This window comes from Uloborus diversus, chromosome 3 (genome assembly GCF_026930045.1).
Source record: "Uloborus diversus isolate 005 chromosome 3, Udiv.v.3.1, whole genome shotgun sequence".
Lineage (NCBI taxonomy): Eukaryota > Metazoa > Arthropoda > Arachnida > Araneae > Uloboridae > Uloborus > Uloborus diversus.
This window is the reverse complement of record NC_072733.1, coordinates 208,901,597-208,928,275: the sequence shown is the minus strand read 5'-3', so window position 1 is coordinate 208,928,275 and position 26,679 is coordinate 208,901,597. Positions and strand designations below refer to the sequence as shown.

The window sequence follows — 26,679 nt, the reverse complement described above, 5'->3', positions numbered from 1 at the left end:
TAGAGCTTCCATTGCTTTACCATTTAGCAGCAATTTAATCCAATTAATGTTCTAATTTCATCGACTTTTGACCATATTTCTCTTTTTCATATATGCTTAACCTTATTTCTTTCAAAATAATTGACTGTATGATATTTTTACTGCTAGGTCGTATGCGCATTTGCATTTTGGTTGCATCTTAACTTCTATATAAAGTTTTGTTTGTTTTTATGTACGTTCTTTTTCCTTGGCTTAATCAGTTCGTTTAAAAACCTATATTTTTAATGGAAACCTATTAATAAAATCTAAAAAAGTTACGCATAAGTTTTACTTTGTGATATCTTCTTATACTACTAGCTGCGTGCCCGGCGTTGCACGGGCTACCTAAAAAATGAAAGAGATGTCAAGTTGATGTTTCTGTATTAATCTGACATTAGTGTCTAACGCGTTAAGGATTAAATAAATGCACGTAATGCGAGGTTTTCAAAACACCAGTAGAGCATTTTTTGGCAATAATCTCATTAACGTTAATCATAGTTATCAATGATACAAGTCAATAGTATTTTCAATTAGCAAAAAAGATGAAAATGCATTATCAACTATAATTTGTGCTCACGTTGAACTGAATTACATCTGATAGACTATATCTGAAATATTTATGTATAATTACAATCAGCTTTTTGCATAAAATGACACATACTGTCAGGAATGCCCCCCCCCCAAGTTCAATGTCGAAACCCCCCCTTTTTTCTCAACCCTCATTCCCTTTTTTATTTTTAGCTCCCTTTAATGACATACATACACACACACAAACTAAATAAATAAATGAAATAAAATATAAACAGAATAAAATAAATAATTTAAATTAAAAATAAATTAATAAATAGATTTAATTTTTTTTAAATACCAAATCGCCCCCCCCCCCCGAAAAAAAATTTGATGGCGCAACTTGTGCCATAACCCCCCCCCCCTTCCTGTGGGCACTAACTAAAGCACTAAACTAAAGCACCAAGACTTATTAAATACCAATAAGCATTAGTTTAATACCAAGTCATCAGATTCCAATTAAGCTTTAGTTAAAATACTTAAAAACAATATTTTTTGTTCAACTCTGTTTCACTTAAAGAAATCCAAACAATCTTAATTTAACGTGTTCGAAAACTCACCCATGTGAAGGGGAAAAGGCCAACAAAATAAACATAATTAGTCGCACATCCTAAATTTACCAAAATATGAGGCTGGTAATGATAAAAATACACTACAATAAATAAAGATAGCTAAAGAAACAACTTTCATATGCTGAAAAGAGTTAAGAACGTTGGCTGTAAAAAAAAAAGGGACAGACGAGAAAATAATGGTTATGTCCGGATAGAGCAACTAATTTTTAACTATTAAAATAAAATTCTAGATGTAACGTTGTTTTAAGATTTAGACAGCAGCCAAAAAAATCTCTTTTAAAACAATTATTAGAGCTTTATTTGCTCACCCATATGCAAAATGGCAACAGGAAAGAAATAAAAATTCCTAAATAACGCAATGTTAATTAACGTTTTAATTAATATCTCCGCTAATTAAAGTCGTACAATCACAAGATTGGTCTTATTGTTTTCTTTGGAAAATTTTAAATTGACCGGTATCTTGTTCGACTCTCGATTCGCAGCGATTCTTGAGAAGATCGATCTTCAGATGGACAGACAGACGGACGCGAACAGATTTTAATAGCATGGACTAGCTGCGTGCCCGGCGTTGCACGGGCTACCTAAAACAAGAAAGAGATGTCCATTTGATGATTTTGTTGTACTCTGACATCATTTTCAAACACGTTAAGATTGATTACGTAAATTTAAAGCATCAAGACTTAACAAATACTATTAAGAATCAATTTAATGCCAAGTCATCAGATTCCAATTAAGCTTTAGTTAAAATCATTAAAATCAATTTTTTTGGTTCAACTCTGTTTCCTTTAAAGAAATTCAAACAATCTTAATTTAACGTGTTCTCTTAATCAAACAGGAAGGGAAAAGAGTTGTAATAATTCTAAAACTCACCCCTGCAAAGGGAAAAGTCGAACAATATAAACATAAATAGTCGCACATCTTAAATTTACCGAAATATGAGGCAGGTAATGATAAGCTTACATTACAATAAACAAGCATAACTGCAGAAATAACTTTCATATGCTGAAAAGAGTTAAGAACGTTGGCAGTAAAAAACTTAAAAAAAGGCAGACAATAAATAAAGGTTATGTCCGAATAGTGCAACCGATTAACCCAGTTGGTTGTTTTGATGACGTCAGTCCCACTGAAACAATTGTAAAAATTTTATTTGTTAACAGAAATGTAAAATGGCAACAGAAAGAAATAAAAATCATTGCTTAAAATAAAAGAGAAACGAAGCTAATTTTTATAATAAATTTGTAAACGAAAAAGATGCTTTAAAGAGTAGTTTTAGGATTTATGTATCAGAATAAAAGAGAAAGTAAACTAATTTAAAATAAAATTCTTGATGGAAACGTTTTAAAATTTGGACTGCAACCAAAAAAAAAAAAAAAATCCCGTTTAAAACAATTATTAGAATTTTATTATTTGCTCACCATGGCAACAGGAAAGAAATAAAAATTCCCGAATAACGTAATGTTAATTAACGTTTTAATCTCGTTCGACTCTCGACTCGTAGCCATTCTCGAGAAGATCTATCTTTAGATGGACTGACAGACAGACGCGAACAGATTTTAATAGTATGGAAACATTAGAATACTACTTATAACGAACCCTGATTTAACAAGAGTCCGGGTTCAGCGAGGAATTAAAGCATGCAACTGGCACCATGCTAAGTCTGAGAGCATAGCCTGGCTTTTAACAGGAAAAAAAAAAACCCCGCTTAATGGGAAAAATACTTTTGTAATTTACAAAATTTCTATTAACTTCCAGCTCAGCGTATTCATTCTCTGAAATATTCCCATAACATTCTGAAGTCAACTGAGTGGTTAGTTATACATCCTGATACCAGGTGATAACGGTCCTCTGCTTAAATTTGCGGAGTATAGAGAAACACTTAATAGCTATGTATGGTATATATTAACGCCAATGTTATCACTTCCGAGATATTTTTCCGAGTATGAAAAAATGAAAGCAATAATGGTAAAGACAAATTTGAACGTAAACAACCCTCAATATAATCCATGGCTTCTGATGTGCAAAATAAAATTAAAACTACAGTGAAGCACCGTTTATACGTTTCTCTTTTATACGTTTTTATCATTTATACGTTTTTTAATTTGGTCTCTGCAGAGTTTAATACATATTAATGTTTAAACTCTGCAGAAACAAAACTGCTAAAAACAAAACGTTTTTTTTCTCATTTGTACGCTTTTTTCATACAGTCACCTTCAGAAACGTATAAACGGTGCTTCACTGTATTTTCAAATTCAGGGGTGCAAATAACGATGGTTTTCGGGCCTGGAGTATTGCTCGAAAAAAAAAACCATCATGAAGTGACAATACGACAGTTCAAAGCATTTTGACCAACTTCCTTGATATTATAGATAAGTAGAAAAAAGAAAGTATCCATGAAATTTATTGATTTTTTTTTTTACTCATTGTTTGCTTGAACTCGGTTTTAACGAGGAAATATCTCAGTCCGTTTACGCTCGTTATACGTGAGTTTATTGTATTAGCAAAATATATGCCGAAGCATTTTAAAAGAAAACATCACACGAAATATAGAAATGCTTATTACAACATCACTTTCTGGCAGACAGACTTGCGGAAAAATGTTATTACATCTATATTAGCAAAACAGAGAATATATATGAGTGTATGTTCCCAATACAAATCTTCAGCAGAATTCCGAACCAAATTTCTATGAATATATTATCTAAACTCATTCCAGGATTCTGAGCTGTTGTTGTGAAAATCAGAAAACAAGAAATTATTTCTAACATGGTAAATCGCAAACTTTAAAAAATATATTTAACCAAGTAAATGCACCGATTTCCAATGTAGGTTTTTGCTTTGTTGCGCATTGCTTTAGTGCAGAGCATCCCGTGATGGAGGCCCTTTAGCTCAGTTGGTAATAACGTCCTGCTAATAACGTGATGGTCATGGGATCGGTTATTCTGTAGGCCAGAAAATCTAGGTTTTAAAGGACTAATTTTCCTCAGCTGAATTTTTATCCAAATTTCCACAAGAGCTAGATTCTAACCCATAGTTGGATTTCATTGAAACCAGGGGGAAAAACGTTTATTTTTGCATGGTCAATCGCAGTATCATCAGGGGTATCCAATCTTTTTAACAAAAGGGCCACATTGTAAATTTTTGAAGGCGAGGCGGGCCAACATACCGACAATATACAAGTTCAGATGATTTAGTTAGCGCTCCCCCCCCTACCCCCACGATTTTTTTTAAATAAGTGTTTAGTTTCATGAACAATGAGCATAACCAATACTCACGTTAGGAAGGGGGTCTCCAATTCGTATATTATCATTTAATTTAGATTAAAAAAATAATAAAGAATTCATAAATTTTATGATATGTTTAACCCTGACATATGTTTTATGTGCAATTTGTTCCTTTGAAGAAAAGATAAATACAAAAAGTTACTTTAAAAAAAACTAACTTAAAAGTTACTAAGTAAAGTCCTTAAAAGTTTCGAGTCAGAACAGGGACGGAACGGGGGGGGGGGTCAAGGGATATCCCCCGGAATTTTCCAAATTAAGTCTAAAAAACGCAGTTATAATCAATCTATGTCAGTGCTATAGATGGTCGGGAAGGGATGAATGATAAGGCCAAATTCAGTGACTAGCCTATATGAGCACATGCTGACATGTTTTTGTTTTCCTTTACAATTTTTCGAAAAAATAGTTACTGGTGTAATAGAAGCTAGTCAACTGCTTGTTGTATTGTTAAATTTTTTATGTACTAAAAATGGGTAAGGACCATGAAAAAAAAACTATATGTATAAGAGAATTTATTTGTAAATATGCAGGTGACCAAATGACTTTCTAATTTTTACTGCGGGCAAAGCCGTACGGGCACCACAAGTAAATAAATAAAGAAAGAAAGAAAAAAAAACAGTGTGACTTCGTTATTCTCTTTCAATTCCTGTAGTACCATAATGTTCTTTTTAACTGTATCAATCACAATATAATTTTTGCTACATGTTAGTATTTTGAGACAGATATATTTTAGATTCAATTCAATAAGTTAAAATTATCAATATATTTAGCTTACTTGATCCAAATTTTTTGAATCCGCTCCCAATTTGCTTCAATAACCTGCATATGTGATGATTTTGATTTTGGCTTGCTATGTGAAGGGCTGTTCTGCCATTCTAAAAAAAAAGAAAGACGAAGTATTGTTTTAAAAATTAATTGCAAAATACATTTATAGCAAACTATAACAATAATATTGAAATCGTTTTACAAGCTAAGTAAGCATTTTAATATCGATCATTTTATCTTAGTGTAGTACGAAATACGATAGAAATTGGTCCCGCTATTTTAGTATTACATTTATAAATTTTGCACAGTTTTTGTCATTACTACAAAAAGTACTTGCTCAGTCACAGCCTGGACTTTTTATTTTTTAATTTTTTTAACGTTTAAGCAGGTGCTTAAATCATGAATTTAAAAACCACTTCAAGCAAATTCTTCGTTTACACCACTCCGATGAAACTTGTATGCGTCTTTCAGTTTTGTCTCATTCAGTCAAAATTTAAGCATTCAGTTTTATCAAGAAATAAAGTAGACCGTACATGAAATTACACCGCCAGCTCAGTCAATTCCAGCCGAAGACTGCAGTTTGTCCAGGCGTGTACCAGGCGTGTCTAGTTGTCCATAAGGGGACGTTTGGCTCAGAAGCAATATTTTAAAAAATATTCATTATATAATGCTCCATTTAGCCAAGTTAGTGCAGATCCTATTCCCCTCTTTCTACTTAAATATCCAAGAAAAAATAGTTTGCATGGTATAACCAGCAAGAATTTTCGCTAAGGTGTTTAAATATTATGTCGGACAAATAATTGCTTTTTTATTTCTTGTTAAATTTTTCTCTTAGCAACTAATATTCAGGGTAATAAGTGTCTCTAATTATTGTTGTATCTATGTTGTTATTGAGATGCTTTCAGAATAATTTCACACACTCGTAAAAAGAAACAAATGCGATATGGGGTAGTTGGCTCATTTTGCATTGGCCAAGTTTGCCCGTTCGAGTATCACTGGAAAAAATATTTTTAGCCTTTGAATTTTATTTTAAGACTAAAAATGATGCCGAGGAAGGCAGTTCTCAATTTCAGGCATAATACTGTTTATGTATTGCACTTTTAATCTTATGATTTTTTTATTCACACGGTTTTATATATTTGTCTAATACGATAGTAGAGATGTGCATGAAGGATATTTTTTCTTAACGAAGTAATATTTTTTTCGTTTGCACGAAATGAAATGTGAAACTTGGTCAAGGTTAGCCTATTTTTTTCAATTTCTATTTTATCAAAATATTAAAAAAATTTCTTTGGCTAACTTTCCCTGCAAACGGAGCAAGTGGTTCAAATTGACTATGTGTAAATCGTTGCTTCTTTGTTAACACTTGTAATTAACACTGTCAATTTTTTTTTATCTTAAAATTGATTTAAAGGTTTTTTTTTTTTTTTTGATCATGTAGAATAAACTGGCCCACTAGTCCCCAGTCTACCTTAAACAGAGCAGAGTAACTTACTTTCTTATGCTTATTTTCTTATGTTGTGCTGGTATATCACTTTAAAACTTAGTTTTTTGCTTTTATTGCAACAGTTCATTTTTAATTATTTAGTGAACTATTCGCACACATTACCGTATTTACCACTGGAACGTGGAACGATTAAGCAATGGTAGTTTGGTCCAGTTGGAGTATGTTTTAATAACCCATAAAATATGTATTATCTATCTACCACCTATTTATCTTTAAACATATTCATAGTCACAAAAAATGCACACCCTCTTTGAATAACTGCCACATCTGTCCTTTTTTTCTAGTCTAGCATAAAATAATGGCTGAAGTCAGAGTACGATCAACTTCAGTACACACCTTTGATAACGATTTTTTTTTTTTGAAAGCAGATCAAGGGACCATTGTTACAGCATAAAACCAGCTACAGACAATGAGTTGAGTACAGCCATTGCGAGAAAATTTTCCTAAACACCAAACGAAGTGATTCTAAACATTTTGAATTCCATTGGTCAGAGCTAGCATCTGTGCCTAAATCACAACGACCAACAAGTTGAACACGTTCGTTGTATGACTGGCATGTACATTAGTTTGCTTTATTTTGATGTTTGATACTTTTCTATATCTTAATAATTATTTGTATTACAATCATTCAAAGAAGATATATATATTTCTCTTCATAACCAAAAACTGTTTGGGCACTTTTGAAAACTCATTTTCAAAAATTTCTCGAGAAATAAGTGAGAAACTGTTCTATATTTTTCGTTATATAAAAAGGTATGCTTCATATGACATTTTTTAATAAAAATTAAACCATCCATGCATTTAGGGGACTAGCAAGATATTGAAGAAACCAAAACCGTTTTTTGAGCATCCTTTATCGTAAACGACAGGGAATTAGCTGCAAATTTCAGAAATTAGGTTTACTTACTGCGTACAATAGTTTTTCATATTTTCGTGAAAGTATCACTCATATTCAAAAATTAATAAGCATTTCCTCGAAAACTATCAATTTTATTCGCATGTTTATGACTCATAACGCGCAGAGTTTTCCCATTAAATATCACAAAACTTTCAGAAAACTAGACAGCACACTAGAGAATCATTATTATGAACTTTGAATTAAAAATATTGAAAATTTGCTGAAAATTGAACCTTTAAAACTATTTTTTACGTGCTTTTATGCTCGCTGAATATAAATCTTTCCATTGGAAATTGTGGAAAAATCAGGAAGAAATCCTTTGTCTTTTGAGAGTTCTTGCCCTAGAAAAAATAAATTCATTTGGCTCTGAATACATCAAGGTCTTTACAGATGGTTCTAAGGATATTGATGGCAATTCTGGAAGTGGGGCAGTTATAATATTCGACAACAAGACTCACAACCTTAGCCATCCAAATCCTAGAGGTTGTTCCGTCATGAATGCAGAACTTAAGGCAATCGAAATGGCCTTAAATCACTTAAATAAATCCATGCCTATCAATGCAGTATTCTTTGTGGATTCCGTGGCAGCCGTCCAGGAATTAAAAAAGTGCAATAGTAGCTCAAAATCAATTTTAAGGGACATAGTGACCTGCATTGAAAAATTTGTTTCCAATGGTGAAATTGAATTTCGACCTCTATAAGTCCCAACAGAAAAGAGCTTTAAAGGAAGTCGCCACTCAAACAGTGTCTTCCCATCATTGGTACAATGGGCAACAAGCCTGGAATCTGAATTGATTCCGGTCTTAGTCGGCGCAATTCTTCATGCTTAGGAAGATTGCGTACTGGACACACTATGAAAATAAAGTTTGTAGCAGGAGAAAAAGTTTTCCCCACCAGTACCTCATGCAATTTAAATTCAGCTACGCCCGAACACATTCTTAGTTGTTTAGGGCTGACAAAGAAGGAACGTTTCTCAACAAACTTTTTACTGCCTCTAGACTTTTTAAATGTTTTTCATAATATATAATTTAGATTTTTTTGTGTTTTTTTTTTATATTGTATTTGGAGTTTAGATTTTCGGTGTTTTTTTTTTTTTTTATTATTATTAATTCTTGTAGCTGTACTTTAGCTTCTCCACGGATCCTTGTCCACGTTTAGTGCCTTGAACACATGGGATAATAATAATAATAATAATAATAATAATAATAATAATAATAATAATAAAAATACTGTGCAGTTCAAGGCATCATTTTTTATCACATAAAATTAAAGTGTTCCTAATTTTACATGATTTAATTGTTCAAGGTGGGTATTATTTATACTGGTAAGTGCTATTTTTTTCTTTTCCAATTTTGCTATCTGATAATTAAATAACGTAAAACAAAAAATAAAGATGAATGAAGGCTTTTTTGCTCGTTTTGAAACTTCCAAGTGATGGCAATGACTTGTACCCATTTGCACCCGGGCTAAATTTTCTATATATAATAGCTGCACTTTTCCCATTACACTAGTAAACAAAGTTTCTGTTCCTAAATAAGTAAGTGGTGACTTTTATACTGGTAAGTGCCATTTTTTTTTCCTTTTCAATTTTGCTATCTGATAATTAAATAACGTAAAACAAAAGTTAAAGATGAATGAAGGCTTTTTTGCTCGTTTTGAAACTTCCAAGTGATGGCAATGACTTGTACCCATTTGCACCCGGGCTAAATTTTCTATATATAATAGCTGCACTTTTCCCATTACACTAGTAAACAAAGTTTCTGTTCCTAAATAAGTAAATGGTGACTTTTATACATTAGAGGGTGTTGAAAAAGAATATGATAGTAAAAATACTCCATCAACCACAGATTTTTGAAAAATCCAAAATCTTTAAAATTTCAATTTAATGACATGTTGTAGAAAAGTTGTAGAAGAATTAAAGATTTTTGAAGAAAAAAATGATACTTGTAAAAAAATTCTTAAATTTCATACTTAACGTTGCTGTAAATGCCTTAACTGTGGATGCTCTCTTATGGGCACTATCACAAACTTCTCTAATAAGATTCCAACAGTAATCCCGAGCATATCAGGAGTGAACTGTCCTTCATATCGCTCTTCAGTTGCAGAAATATCCTGGTGGAAGCGCTTCCCATGCTCAACGCTTACAACTCCCATACTTTCAGAGGAAAAATTTAAGTAAGATGCCAAAAAAAAAAGATTTTTGACATCTTGAATTCAAATTATGTTTCTCGCAATCACGAGTGTCTGTATGTAGGCGTGTGTGTTTTTGTGTGGGGGTATGTGTTTGTGTGTACGGGTTATGTGTATGTGTGTGTAGGCATGTGTGTTTGTGTCTGTGGGGGCGGGGTATGTGTATGTGTGTGTGTAGACATATGTGTTTGTGTCTGTGTGTAGGCATGAATGTGTGGGTAGTTGTGTGTATGTGTGTGTAGGTGTATGTGTGGGTGTCTGTACGTATGCGTGTAAGTATGTGTTTGTATGTGTTTGTGTATGTGTGTGTAGGTGTATGTGTGGGTGTCTGTACGTATGCGTGTAAGTATGTGTTTGTATGTGTTTGTGTATGTGTGTGTAGGTGTATGTGTGTGTGTAGTTGTGTATGTATGCGCGTGTGTGTAGGACATGGATGCAACCTGGAGACGGCTTTCGCTAGAGATGCAGCATCATGAGGAGCCCGTCGACGGTGATGGTGCGGAGGATGGCGGTGGGAAAAATCAAAGGAACGTCAAAAATAGTCAAGTGAGAACAGTAAGCAATCGTGACTGCTCAAAAAAAAATCAATGACAATGAACATCCTAATTTTCTGTAACCTGTAACTTTTCCAAAAGACTTTAAAAACTTTTTCGTATTTAGGACTTCTATTATTTCCTAAGGATTGTGTCACAACATTTTTTAAGCCAAGCCATGCTAATTTTCCGAAATCACTTAAACTAGCTTCAAAATTTTGGTCCATCATAAGATTTCTTATTTGTGGGTCAATCAAAATACCCTGCTTAATTTTTGCATATTGAGTGATGGGAACTATTCCTACAAATATTGAAATCTACACCTTTTTTTATCCATTGCTTTAACCAAATATTTCATCAATCCCAACTTTTTGTAAGGTGGGAGTTTTTTTTTATTATTATTATTAATCAATTAGGAGGAACGTTTTGAACTTTTTTTTTTCATCTGCAATATATTGATTGCACTCTTGCCATTTCTTTTTGATGTAATGTTCATGTTTTGACCTGCTGTCCCACTTGTACAGCAGTATTTTGTATAGACGAGGTTCAGACCAATGAATGGAAATTAATTTGAAGCATTACATATACTCCAATTAATGCTATGAGTAGTCAATTTCATGAAGCAACATCTTCACATTTTTGTAAGATTCCTTCAATATCCAAAAATAAGTTATGAGAACCGACGGCAGGGCATTTCCACGGGCCAAAAGATATTTAAAACGACCGTGATCTTGCGTGAAACCGACATGATATGGAACGCCTAGCGCCATCTGCTCAAGGTCGCAAATATAAAACTTATCAAAGTGAATTTGGTTTCTACTTCCTTGTTACATGCTCTGTTGCTGTAATGAGTAAAAAAAATGTGTCTATGGACCAAATGCACCTTAAAGAAAAATGTAGTAAACTTATAATTGCTATAAGATGACCTATGTAATCCAAAGCGTACAAATATATAATTTCTTAAAATTGGAGGGTGGTAGAAAATTTTTGCAAACATATTCTTTTTCAGCACCTTGAAATATATAAGAAACACCCAAAGTACAATGAGGAATAGAAAATACGTTCAAATTTGCTTTTCAGTGTTATTAATAAGCGTATTATAGTCAGCACACTCCAGTACAACGTTTTTTTTTAACTCAAAGCTTAGGGTGCTTCAACCATTCTTCGAAGAAATCCCTCCACTAAAGAAAGTACTGTAGAGAAAAAATGTGTTGTACTCAAGTGTGCTGACAATAATACGTCTTATTAATAATGGAGGAAAAGTAGCTATTATATGCAGAAAATTTAGCACGGGTACAAATGGGTACAAGTCATTATCATCACTTAAAAGTTCTGAAACAAGCAAAAAATCCTTCATTCCTTTTACTTCCTTTAACAAAAAAGGAAGTATTGTATTCGCGAAAAAAATTTCACTCAAAAATCGGCCTTAATTTCCATTTTTCTCACCCCCGAATTAATGTTGAGGTTTTTTTCCGACCCGACCACACGTGGATATATGCCTAGCAACCAACAGACATCTGAAATATCCATTTTGACAACCCCCCGAGTTAATTACAACGAATTTTCTCGTGACGTCCGTATGTACGTATGTATATGCGTATGTGTGTATGTATCTCGCATAACTCAAAAACGGTATGTCCTAGAAAGGTGAAATTTGGTACCTAGACTCCTAGTGGGGTTTAGTTGTGCACCTTCCCTTTTGGTTGCATTCGGATGTTCCTGAGGGGGTCTTTTGCCCCTTTTGGGGGGAAATCATTGCTAATTTCGATGTAAACTCAAGTTGTGATATAATTTGTCGGACACTTGGCGATATATCGCCAGTCTTTTGGTCGCCAAGTTTTGTCGCCAACTTGGCGACAAATTTGGCGATTTTTGTTTTTTTAAATTTGGTTTCACTTTGGCCACTGTTGGTGATATTTAGAGAGTGAACAATTGAATCACATTAAAATCGCCAATAATGGGGAAATGACATTAAATTGGGGTAAAAGGAAGTCATGTGATGCACACATAGCTCGTTTGGAGGGAAATCATTATTAATTTCGATGTAAACTCAAGTGGTGTTAAAATTTGTCGTACACTTGGCGATATATCGCCAGTCTTTTGGTCGTCAAGTTTTGTCGCCAACTTGGCTATAAATTTGGGGATTATTTTTTTTTTTTAATTTTTAAATTTGGTTTCAAATTGGCCACTGTTGGTGATATTTAGAGAGTAAACTATTGAATCACATTAAAATTGCCAATAATGGGGAAATGACATTAAATTGGAGTAAAAGGAAGTCATATGATGCACACATCAACTCGTTTTTAAAAAAATATATAATTCAATTATCAAATAGATTTATTAAATTACAAAAAATAGTACCTACCAGTTTAAATAATATCCATCTTGAAAAATCATAAAATGAGGAACACTTGAATTTTGTGTGATTGAAATGATGTCTGAAACTACTCTATTACAAATGGATACGTACCTTTGAACCTTATTACTCACATAGCGGAAGTGAGTCAAACATAAACAAATAGGGAAGTGTCTTGTTTTAGTACTATATTGTTTACATTATCCCAAAGCAAAGTTTAGATTTCTAAACATGACTTTTGTCCACCTAGCTTGTACTAATCGAAGCACTGTTGGTCGCCAATATCTTTCTAAGTTTTTATGATACGTATTTAACCGGAATTTGCTTACAAGCAGGTAAATCTATTTGGCTGTAAAAATTTTGTATGTTATAAATAGCTATCACTTGCGCATGCGCTGCGAGAAGTAAATTACTTAAAATGTTCATATTTCATCATATTTTTAATCTGTTTTACTTCAAATTGTAGTATAAGGAGTCCCTTGAATGTTGGGAAGTTTTCTGAAAGTTTGGTACAGTTTGATGGAAAATTTTACATGCTATAAACCAAAAATATGAGAACAGAATTGATAGTTTTCAAAAAAAATGCTTATATCTTTTGAAAATATCAGTCATATTTTCATAAAAATCTGTAAAACTATAGCACATGGGACAGATTATATTCTACATTTACAGCTCACTCCCTGCTATTTACGATGAAGGATGCTTAAAAAACTTCGGCTAGTTTTTGCTGGTACTCTTAATGAATGGGTAATTTATTTTTTATTTTAAAAATGTCAGCCAAAGCATACCTCGCATGCAGAGGCGTACACAGAAGTTTTGGGGCCGGTCACAAATGACTTTTTCGCCCCCCCCCCCTCCATATTTTTTACCCCTATATTTCACGCCTAGTTTTTAAAATATTGTACCCCCTTCGGGCTCGGGCCCTGGACAACAGGTGTCAATTCTCACTCCCCCCCCCCGTGCACGCCCCTGCTCGTATGTGACGAAAGTTGCAGAACAATTGGTCCCTACCTTCTAAAGGAATTCTTAAAAATGTGATTTTTTAAATGTTTCCCAATATTTTTGGTTAAATGGTGTAAACATATTGTGCATTACATGTGGGCTAGAATACCAGTCTTTCTGGAGCGTCTTTATTTCTGACATTTGTTTTTATCAACACTTAAACACATTTCTTTTAAATATTTTAGGCTTCATACACTGTATAAAAGCAGAATACTTGTTACAAGCAATAGCGTTCATCTATATAAAAAAACTGCTTCTGTGCGCTGCGTATCTTCCCGATACCTTTTTCTTATACCTACTGAGATTATTTTAGTTTTAAATAGCGAGTTTTTTTTTTCTTCCTTGAAGCGTGAAAATTACAACGTTCATTCGAAGCAATAATTTAGCAGAGAGAATTGGAAAATCGCTATAAGAAATGCATCTCAAACTCATTCAACGAAAACTCGAGCACTAGAAACTCTTAAGAGACTAGTTCGTTAAGAAGCTGTTCGTGTTCAATGTGTAGGCAGATAAATTCAATTCCTTACTTACAGCATCTTTTACATTTAGCATGTTTGGAAAATTCTTGCCGAGAAAGTGTAAAACTTGCGTTGCTCCCGCCGCTGCAGCAATATGGAAGGGTAAAGCTCCTGTTTCATCTCTTGCTCTCATCAATTTTTCATTGGTTGAGACCAGTTCTTTCACTTTATTGACGTCACCTATTCGGATTGATTCTTGAAAAGATTTAATGTTATTCTGAAAAGAATCAAAGAGGAAGCTGCAGACATGAATGCGCTCATTAACAAAATTACTGACAGAGAAAATAAAACTGATACTGTTTTTTACTTTGTGGAGCAAACATGTGGCTATATTTGAAATTTTTAAAAATCAACTGCATTTTTAAAACCAGCATATATCGTCACCTCAGAGCAACACTAAGATATCTAATCTCATAAATAACACTAAGATATCTTCTCTTAGGATCTCTAAGGTGACGTCGTACGTCACCTCAGAGCAACATTCAAGCAACATTCAGTCCCAATCAAAGCAACATTGAAATTTTTGTAACACTAAGATATCTTCTCTTAGGCTCTCTAAGGTGACGTCGTACGTCACCTCAGAGCAACATTCAAGCAACATTCAGTCCCAATCAAAGCAACATTGAAATTTTTGTGACAATATGCGTAAAATAAATACCACTAGATGAAACATCAAGCTGAAACTAGGTTAGTCTCAATGTCTGGAGCAAACAAAATGCAACGCTTGAATTTTTACAACATCAATTATTGCTTTTCAAAAACCAATGTATGTGATGCGGGGTATAATGTAACGTAATGCATATACAACTGATGTTAAAGGCGTATTTATTTGCAGAATGCGTCCAAATTCATAACACTGCACCTTTTAGTAAAGATTTTCAATCATATACATTCTATTTAGTTAATTAGTTTTCAGAGCATTTTGATATTGCAAATGAAAAAAAAAAGTCTAGTGGTTTTTATTTAGTTATTTCTAAAGCTATTCATGTACTAATGGTAGACTTTTATTAGGATAAAAAAATTCACATTGCTACGGTTTAATGAATGGTCAGTTGAAACCTTGTCGTTTTTATACTTATGCCGTTATTATTTTTACAGAGTAGAGGAAAAGCTGTAAATATGGACGCCTTCTTATGTTTTTGATTTTAAGTAACTTCCATATTAAAAAGTTCTAGATTTTTGTCTTTCATTGACATATCAAGTATCCTTAATGCGTGAAGGCCAAAACAATGTTTAATATGAATGTCAATGACTTCATTTCAAAAATGACAATTTACAAAAAACTTTAAAAAAAGCCTCAGAAAAAATGAGGTGCAAATATGAGCTCTCTTCAAAAACGTCACCAAAAATAATTTAAACACTGGATAAAAATATGCAAAATGGCTGAGAATTTATTTATTACTGGAGAAAAAAATATTTACAGAAATCGCAAACATAACTGCCTCTTTCAGCCCCGGCACAATTTAAGTGTGCCCACATTTAGAACATAACACCTTTCACCCACATCTTCCCTGAGTATCTTCAGCGAACTTTCGTCACGAAAGATGAAAGTTGCATCGCTTAAGAATTAATTTGTTTTTTTTTAAAGGGTGGTACAGTTATGGGCACTCTTTAAATGGGGGCCCATATTTAAAATAACTACACCTAAGAAAGATGGCCACTCTCACATGTAACGTAAAAACGTGTGTGACTAAATGTGTGCTTCAAAAAGAAGCTTACGATCTCCGCTTTCCGGATATCACTGCAAAATTGTTTTTAACCAAACATGAGAACATGAAAAGAAAACTATTTCATATACTTTTTAAAAGTTTTTAGTCAAAAAAAAAAAAAAAAAAAACACCAATTTGCACAATAACTCACGCTACATCCATACTATTTGGAAGAATGTTTCCAATTGCTCTCTACTATTCTATATAAGTAAATGGTACCACATACAGTCCTCGATGACAGTCTTCAGTACTTCCCTAATCACTGGGGTGGGGGGATTGCCCATATTTGCAACTATTCCCATTTTTGCACCTTTTTCTCCGTAACTTCTGCATTTTAAGTGCGAGCGTAAGCAATTTATTATTTGGTTTAATGACAAACACTAGCACATGAGCTATTAGTTTACAAGCTGCCTAGTACTTTTTATCAATGTTATCATACGATGAAATCACAATACAGTTATACAAACAATCTAAGGTCATTGGTTCATCCAAATCACATAAACAGTAGTTTGGGGAATCTACCACTCTGATTCTATAGAGATGGTCTCTTAAAACATTTACTACACATTCTATATCTTTAAGAGCTGTCACTGATGTGTTAGTTCATGTCAGATAGGCGTACGTAAAAAATATACGTATGGTTGAAATTAAAATTATTGAGTTAAAGAACACATTGCGTATTTTTGAAAACTTTTTTTTCTGAAGAGGGCGAAGTGTTGTCACTATTGTATACTCACATTTTAGAAAATAGCCTTATATACTTCCCTAGGAATGAGTTTAGATTAAAAATAAAACGTAGGATTAAATTAAAAATGAAGGTTTTTCAAAATTTCATAAAAGTTACAAAAATTGCTCTATTTTAAAAATTTTTTTCAAACGTTTTTCACCATATTTAAAATTAAAAAAAAAGAAAATTAAAAGAAAAAAATACAATTTTCTGGCTCAATTGGTTCGGGATCTGTGGAGTAAAAAGAAGTTTTAAAGTGCTAAAATTCATATAAACATCAAATAAACTTTTTCTTACTAAAATACCAAAAAACCGCGTTCCAATGTGTACACCGTCAGAAAAAGTTGCCCCTTTATACCAAATTTCATCTTTCTAGGCCTTTCGTGTTTTAGGGAAGCGCGCCACACACACACACAGACAATTAATTTTGTTGTATGTATAGATGTAAGTGCACAAACAGTTATAAAACGGAACGAAATTAGAACGGCTACATACTAAGTACGTAGGAAGCTCTTTTAGAAAGACTTTGGCCTCTTCATTCCATGAGCTCTTTCCCAGCAAATGTTTACCGTGACCTTCAAGAACCAACTCGTGTAGAAGATCCACATCTCCCTTTTGCAAAGCTGCAGTCATTCTTTCCAAAACTAAAACATACAAAAGCATCGGATTTTCAACTTTTTAATTGAAGTAGAGGTTCACAATACTGCTTTAATTTACTGCTAAAAAATAAAGATTGTAAAAGCAATCGACACAAATTTCTCCTGTTGAAAATTCCGACACTTCGCACACCCAAGACACAAAAAAAAGCTTTACCCCTTTCAGCTTAAAAGGTATATTAAATAGTGTCCTGAGTCCTCATACTCCATCGTTAGCTAGTCGGTGTTAAAACCCAGCCTCTAACACTTTTTTTTTATTTAATACAATTTAAAAACTCCTCGTGTTCCACACAGTATGCCACGAGGCTTACAAGAGTAAGTATAAAAAACATAAAAAGTTGAAACTTTAAAAGTTTAGACTGTTAACAAAATCAGACAAGATGACAAAAGTCTCGGATCTTTTAAGAAGATCCGAGAAAACAGGCGGCCAGCATAAGGTAAAATTTGCCAAACCTTTTCTGAAGACGGTCCTAGGGCCATCTTGTAAACTGCAGTGCAGAAGAACATGTTCAGCGCTCTGCTCGCCAACTCCACAGTCACAAAGCAAATTCTAACACTATTGAGGATTTTCTTTAAAGATCTACTGTATGCCGCCGAAGCTTCAAAATGCAATACTAAGTTATTGAAATTGCTTTCATAGAAACAAAATACAATCATACTGAATATGAACCCAAAATCTTTAAAAATGAACTTTTGAAATGTTTTTTTTTTCTTTAAAAAAAGAAAACGAATTCTGAACGTTTTCAAATTGGAGTTGTCCCCTTCTGGCACCGAGATCTTCAATTGTAAAATCTGGAGACTGAGGACTTTATATTAAAACCGCATCTAGACTCGTGACTGTCAACCTCCTGGTTGATTGTACAATAACGAAAGCCATATGTTACGTGTGTCCACATGTGGATACTTGTTGACTTCACCGTAAATACTGGGAAACCGAGTGCCTAACGGTGAGAACATTCCTAGGGGCATTCCTGCACTAGACTTTACCTGGAGTGGTTTGAAGTGCGTATACTCTGATCGTTATGAACCGAAATGGCTAAACTAAAATCAATTGTAAATAAATGATTGTAAATATATCTGTATAATTTAATCCATAATTATATAAATAAACATGAAAATGAGATGAAGTTTGATCATTGCCCCAAAACTTGTATAATGACACACGTGGCAGAGTGACGAAGTGGGGAAAAGGGAATTCAAATTTTTTGCAGTGACACGACACTTCTTTTCGTTTCTCTTGGAGCAACGTCCAAATCCACCATCATTGCAAGAATGACGAAATTCCGAAAGGGTGAGCGATGTCATTATGTGAGTGAGGCAAGAGAAGCTTAAAACGTCTCCTTGAGAAGAGGAGTATTGAACAGTGAATAGCAGTCATGATTTGTGTAAAACTCATTTGGTAGACAATACAGTCAAACCACCCAATAGCGGACACCGTCTGGATCAAAATTTATGTCCGTTAACGGGGAGTGTCATCTACTATGGAGTCTGAATGTCCAATGACATTTTAATTTTGTATTCTAAACCTACACATGCAGTTTATAATTCTAAATTAAATTAATAAGTAGCGCTTATATAAGTGTAATACCCAATAAGTAAATAATCCGCAGAATCTTTGGGGAAAATAAAATAGAAAGGCATTTTTTATGTGTTACATCATATATTTGAAAAAAAAATGTTGTAACTGTTTTTTTTGCATGGTTAGAGGTATAATGAAGGCTTTTCTCCAAATGAATTTTTAGTTTGTTGGGTAGTTCCAATCCTTCATAAGCATCCGCCTAGTGTTTTCCCGACACCCAAATGCTCAGAAAATTTTCTAATGCTGGCATTTTCTTTTTCTGCATACTCAATAATCTCGATTTTTTTTTTTTTTTTTTTTTTTTTTTTTTTTTGAGGTTTGCCTTTTTCTTTTGCACGACATTATTTATGGCGTAAATACAACTAAAATGTCTGTTCTAACAAAAATGTTCTCACTAAACTCTACTCATATAACCCCGAAATGCGATTGGATAATTTCGTGAATTTAACTCAATAAAGTTTTAGATCGTAGAAAAATGTAGTCCAATCGGCTACTTTTCACTTAATCTGGCAATACTATGGCGATTCCTCGTCAGCGTCTGGTGGGAAAGGACACGGCTCCGACGCTCGTCTTCCAAAATCTAGGGGGGGGGGATACCGTTAAGTTGCACAACAGCATTTTTTTTCCTTTTGAGCAATCACGATTGCTTATTGCTTTCATTTGACTGTTTTGATGTCCTATCATTTTATTTTCCCACCGCCACCCTCCGCACCATCACCGTGGAACGGCCGCCTCACGATGCTGCTCCTATAGCGAAAGTCGTCTCCAGGTTGCGCCAATATCCTACACTTACACGCATACATACACGCACGTGCAAACAAACACATACACACGCATACATACACCTACACACATACACAAACGCATACATACACCTACACACATACATAAACACATACATACACCTACACACACACAAACACATACATACACCTACACGCATACACAAACACGCATACATACAGACACCTACACATACACACACACAATTACCCACACACTCATGCCTACACACACATACGCATTCCCCCTCCCCACCACAAACACTCATACACACAACTGCCCACACACTCATACCTGCCCACAGGCATAAACACACACGCCTACATACACACACTCGTGATTGCGAAAAACATAATTTGAATTTCAGATGTCAAAATTCAAATTAATTTTTATTATTTTTTTTATTTATTTTTTATTTTTTTATTTATTTATTTATTTATTTTTTTGAATGAATTCCTCTTCAATGCAAACTGATAAAGCAAAGTACTGATAAAATAAAATGAGAAAGATTTTATTTCCTCTGTTTTTTGCTGGAATTTTGTGCATAAAATGAAAACAAAACTTTCATAAGCTTCGACTTTATTATACTGTGTATTGATATTATTACAGGATATTATTTTAATGAGGAAGAAAATAAAATATTTTCTTTTTTTCCTTATTTGATATTAAAAAAAGTAACGAATGTCTTTTCATCCATATTTCCACATATTCTGCGTTGAAAAGAAGCTCAAGAAAATATCGTTAGAGCCGTCAAAATGTCTGTTCTGAAGGTTTTTGTTTATATGCAGTTTAGTGAACTAAAATTTAAAAACCATTCGGGGTATCTGCCAAAATAACATTTATGGTTCAGCAAGATCATTCAAGTGAAATTTTGTATGCGAGAGCTTTGAAATTTTAAACCTCTTTGAGTGACGAAAAGTCGTTTATGCACTCTTCCTTCTTTCTTTCTTTCTTCTTGTAGGTGGTTGCATGTACTGTGTTCAGACGTCTTGTCGATAAACGAGTACAGCTCTTGGTTATCAACAGAGCATCTGTTGTAACAGGTGTCAATTTTTATATTAGGAAATTAGGTCCATAAATTTTCAACATTTTATTTCTATACACAACACACACACAGAAATGTTACTAGTTTAATTAGTCGTATGTAAAAAGAAAAATCTACAGAATCCCTTTATATCATATTGATGTAACAGAATATATTACAATACCGTAACATGGTGTTCAAAAAGAAAGAAAGAAAAAGAAACGAAAAGAAAGGAAGAATATGCTGAAATGTTTCGATCTATTTTAATATTCATTTTTAGACTGAAATTCACCCTTAATTCTTTAGTATTAATATTCAATGCTTGTGTTTTATACATTTCGTTGAAATTTGTAAACATGGGCAGAAAAATTACCTTTTTTTTTCAATAAAACTCATACCTCCCCCCCCCCCCCACCTATTCTATGTCTATGAAAGCTTAAATTCGTCTCCCTTATTTTTCTATTAAAAAATCCCAAAATCCCAAATAAGACATTTCTTTGTCTCGGTAAGTTGAATTTCTCTTTTTTTAATAAAAAGATTTTAAAATGTTTTAATACTCTGCTGTTAGTTGATATGGGTATTAGCTTTTGGAGCATTTGGATTACCTTCTGGAATAGTAGAATGACTTTTTGGAGTAATAGGTAGTTTTGCCATTTCTATCGCTTTTTTGGGGGGTTTGGAGAGGGAGGCTCCCATGGCTAAGTCTGTATTTTAAAGATCTGCTGGGACATTCCACCGTCACGTGCGGACAAAAATATGCTTAAATTTCATTAACATTTCGTCATTTCCCTTAATAGTTTAATGAAACAGGAGTAAGCAATTTTTTTATCTTTACATTTGATACAAAGGTACTCCTGACACAATTATTTTTTTATTAAAAAATTTTGTTATTTAAAATAAAATTTATTTACATGCGTCATGGGCGGGACATCCAAAGTCAACCTCTGGTAACTTGCTTATGAATAAGCTCATATTTTTGCTCTATTAACACAGCAATGACGAAAGAAATTGTAGATTTTGAAAGCTATGGCTCCAACGTAAAGGAAACATATCTCATTAGTTTAGAAAAAATTATTTAAACCAATAAAAAAAAATATGTCTATGCTCATTCCATTGAAAATGGTCATTTTGTCCAGCACGTGACAGTTCTTATATTTAATAAAAAAGAAAAAAAAATGAAGAAAGTTTTCGCTTAAGAAGTCACACATGCGTTTGTGATTTCTTAAGCAACAAAATTTTGTTCATCATCCTTTTAAATTCTTATTTTTTATGAAATGTATGAAGCGTCACGTGCGGGACAAAATTACCGTTTTCCGTGGAATGGCCCTGCTCTTTTTAGTAAAGCTATTGGTCATCTCGATAAACCTACGATTCCAGGATTTATTCCAATAACTACAAGGGTGACGAAGAGCGGGGGGGGGAGGTCGCAGACTACATGCGACTACAGCAAAGCGTTCTCTTTGCCTGATCCGTACTAGTGATGTGCCGGATCGCTAAAAAAGTAGATCCGCGGATATGGATACGGATTCGGATCATTAGTGTCAAGATCCACGGATACGGATCTCAAAAATTTTTCTCCCCAAATCCCTACTCAAATAAATGAAACTACCCGAGTGTAAAATTTGCTACGGGAGGTATTCCCGTAAGGGTAATGGCACTGTTTCTTCAAGAAATAATCTACGGCGAAAATATAATCAAGACTATGATTCACTCTTTAAAGAAATCTCTGTTAAAATTGAGGGGCAGTTGAAAGGAATGGGTCAGCGCTACATTAATGCTTCGATAGAATGTGAAAAATTATTTCTAGATAACTTAGTAGATGTAGGATACAGGAGCAAGAGTATAAAGCAGCTTCTGGACAGGCTAGAAATAATTTTTCGCGTTTTATTTCAGCATAAATGCAGTTCTAACCCATTCCACACAACTTACCCTGACCGACGAAATAGCAGAGCCGGAAACACTTTTACAAACAGTAAATAGAGAATTTAGTCTCACTTTTTTTTTTTTTTTAAAGGATGCCGAGAAAAACCAAAAGGAAGAATAGCCCAAACACCAAATCAATAACAAAAACCAATATTAAATTAAAAATTTCAAAAAAAAAAAGAAGAAAAACATATCCCAGAGGGTCAACCTCAAATTAAGATGAATTTCGCGGGTCAGAACACACATTATTAACAGAACTGGCAAGAGACAGAAATTTTAAATTATTGAGCTGTTTCTCCTTAACTTCCGACTATGAAGTCGCTATTAATTACGCGTATAGGCTTAGAACAACATTTAAAATTTACTCAACATGATTATAACTCCTACTGTACATAACTTGAAAGTTCCAAATAAATATCAAACGCAGAAAACTTCGTTCTTTCAATTATTGCCATTATTTTTAATGTGCGGGTAGTTTTTTACTACCACAATTGTGAAAAAAGGTTGAGTTGGTTTTTAATTAATATCTCTGGTAATTAAAGTTCTACAAAAACGTGGCCAAGATAAGAACACTTTCGATCAAGTCAACTTTTCGACGAAAATAAGAACTATTAAAATCGGTTCATCTGTTTAGGAGCTACGATGCCACAAATAGACACACAGATACACACTTTTAAAACTTATTACCCCTTACTTTTTGTGACGGAGGGTGCAAATTGGCTTCGAAAATGATACCTTATAACTTAGATAGGGAATAAAACATAATTTAAACGAAATTTAAGAGTCTTTTATTCAAATATTTAAGAATTTCTAGAATAGAAAAGATCTGTTTAAGATCCGCCAAAAAGTAACGGATACGGATACAGATCTTTATTTTCCCTCGGATATCCTCGGATACGGATATCCGGAACATCACTAATCCGTACCCACTTTTGCAGCCAGGTATGAAACAATTCTTCTCTTAGTATTCAACTTTGATGAGTTCATTAAATTTTTTTAAAGCTGTTTCATAAATTTTTCAGCGGTTTAGCAACACTAACACAGAACAGAATGACAATCAAATACCGCATTTACTAATGTAAACTGTGCCAAAAGTAGCGTGCTCCCTAGCCGCACGGCCCTCAACTGCCTGGCTTAATTATTAATTAAACGGCTGGGAAATTAGACTCCATACCAAACGCTTAAGCGTCAGCGTGATCTAGTGAGGCCATGAGTAGAGAAATTACATGAAATTTTCCCTTTTTGCCCATAACTTATTTTGTAAAGAACAAATATGGTTAATCAAAGGTAATGGATCTAAGTTTGAACATTCCCTGTCCATTTAAAAAATAATCATCAAAATCGGTTCACTAAGTGAGACGCTAAGAGTGGATAAAAAAAATTAATTTGAATTTTGACATCTTGAATTCAAATTATGTTTTTCGCAATCACGAGTGTGTGTATGTAGGCGTGTGTGTTTGTGTGTACGGGTTATGTGTATGTGTGTGTATGAATGTGTGTGGGGGGTATGTGTATGTGTGTGTAGGCATATGTGTTTGTGTCTGTGTGCACGCATGAATGTGTGGGTAGTTGTGTGTATGTGTGTGTATGTGTGGGTGTCTGCATGTATGCGTGTATGTGTGTATGTGTGTGTATGTGTGTGTATGTGTGTGTATGTGTTTGTGTGTGTAGTTGTGTATGTATGCGCGTGTGTGTAGGACATGGATGCAACCTGGAGACGGCTTTCGCTATAGGAGCAGCATCGTGGGGAGCCGGTCGACGGTGATGATGCGGAGGGTGGCGGGGGAAAAATCAAAAGACGCCAAAAACAGTCAAATGAGAACAATAAGCAATCGTGATTGCTCAAAAAAAAAAAAAAACACATACAAACAGTACATACACTGATAACCGCCTCCTTTTTGAAGTCGGTTAAAAAATGAAGCAATTATTTACCTCCTTGTTTGCTGTAACGATTCAATGTTTCGGAATGTCTTCCCCCAGCAAGTCGAGTTCTCATCATTCCTTTGTTTGGCATTGTTATAAGATGAGTCTTGTAGTAGTCCGGTGTCCGACCGTGCTGCAAATAGAAGGCTCAACTTCACGCATCTCGTTTGCACATGTTTTTTAGTAACTGAGCAAATAATTACTCAAAAAATAGAAATCATGTTTAAAAGAATGGATAAATTATTTGGTGTGGATATTGTATGGTGGCAAGGTTTGCTTCTTAAAAATGTAATTCTCTCAAATTGCTTCTAAAGACCTGGCATTTTAGGTTTGTTTGGCCATGGCATTATTGAGCATTGATTTTCCACGACATTAAATAGAAAAAAAAACCTAATTAGCTAGAAATTAAAACTGGACACAGAACACTAAGTTTTATTTGTCAACTTCAAAACAAGTCTACTGACTCCTCAGAACTAATTAAACCTCAGAACGTATAAATTTCAATTTCAGCGCACTGAAAATATATTGTATAACAATGTATAATTATACTCATGTAAAAATAAAAGATAAAAGCTTAATGCTTGCCCTCATTTTGTTTTCAAAAAACATATAATCAAAATTTTGTGACACAAAGTTTATCAATTTGCTCAGTTCGAGATGTTTATTTACTAGCTCTAAATCCGTTAAATGTCTTCCACTGCTAATTTGTTCTCTTCTCCTACTAAAAATAACGGCAAATATAGTAGTTCCGCTCCTTTTGGAATCTACTTACTATTTTAATTGGATTATCTCTTTCAATTTTATTATGTTGTAGTTTATTGTAATTTTATTCTGTTGTATTGTTTAATTTGTATCCAAACAACTATTCAATGAATCTTCCCATTGTTGTACTTTGGATAAAAATTTCATACCATCATTGTGCAATTTAGCTTATTACGTTAATCAAAACATTTGAATATCTTCGAAAATATGGGGAAAGAAAGAAAACCTTATTAATTCCGAAATATTAGAGCTCGCACAACTTGCAGTTTTAAACGGTCGCGCTCCAAAAATCATTTGCATTTTACCGAGTAGGCATAATAAGGTAAGAATGTACAAAGTACTTGGGTTTATTGGAAGTAGAGCTGGTGCTGGTGAATAACAATGAGGTCTAATTTTGTTTTCATAGAAAAATCAAAGAAAACTTATTTATTTGTTCAGCATATAATTTCAAGAGCGGGTAGTAGAGAACGGGAGGAAGCATACAAAAGTAAACTCATAATACAATAAAGTTCAAGATTAAAAAGTGAGTAAAAGGTAAGTAAAGTTTTATTCATTCAAAAGATTCTAAAATAATTTTACTATGAGAAAAAAAAAACTTATTTCTTGACTAACATTATCTCTTATTTTTGAATCTGCTCCAGCTTGAGCAAGCATCTTATATATCTGTTGTCCGTCTTTTCGAGACATAGCAGCAGCATAGTGCAAAGCTGTTAATCCATTCTGAAATGCAAAAGGAAAAACAAGGAGAAAGAATCTTGAAACAATGAGACAACATTTTTAATGCATATTTACGAGTATTTTACATTATTATTTTTTAACTATTAAGGTATCCGTATAGTTTACTATGACAATTTCATGTTTTCTTCAAGTTTCGTTAGTTTAATAATTAATTCACGCATTTTAACAATTATTAACTGAATTTATTTCATATCGCTTAACTATTGATAAGATAAATATTGTCTTACATAAGATTTACATACGTAAAATTTTAATTTGCCGTTATTTAAAGTTTCAATATTGAAACTTCGAACCACGGCAACCCTATGATTGGAGCACTTTTGCTTAGGCAACCCTATACCATCGGTTTTGTAATACTTTTACCTACATTATTTTATGTAAAAACTCGAGGGTAAATTGCTCATTTTTTGGGCACCTTTTAGCCTCTGACAATCCTGGTTAGGGACCTGAAAAAGGTAGCCAACCTTACTTTAACGTTTTCTCTATAACTTTTACTCTTCATTTATGACAACAATTTTTGAAAACCCAATGAGGGTAAATTACTCATTTTGGGCACTTTTTAGCCTCTGCTACCCAGCTTAGGGACCGGAAAAAGGTTGGCAACCTTACTTTTGCTTTTTATTTACAGCTTTTACGCTTCATTTATGACAA

At 33.6% G+C, this 26,679-nt stretch overlaps 1 protein-coding gene across 1 annotated transcript in view; it reads right to left on the bottom strand.

Moving 5' to 3' along the window:
- LOC129219150 (myb-like protein X) overlaps positions 1–26,679 on the bottom strand; it is a 64,635-nt gene that overhangs the window by 23,800 nt on the left and 14,156 nt on the right. The window contains exons 5-7 of the mRNA XM_054853470.1: positions 25,887–26,010; positions 17,136–17,284; positions 14,218–14,421 (exon numbers count right to left, since the gene is read on the bottom strand). Coding sequence (XP_054709445.1) covers positions 14,218–14,421; positions 17,136–17,284; positions 25,887–26,010 — 477 coding nt within the window. The remainder of the gene's footprint in view (positions 1–14,217; positions 14,422–17,135; positions 17,285–25,886; positions 26,011–26,679) is intronic.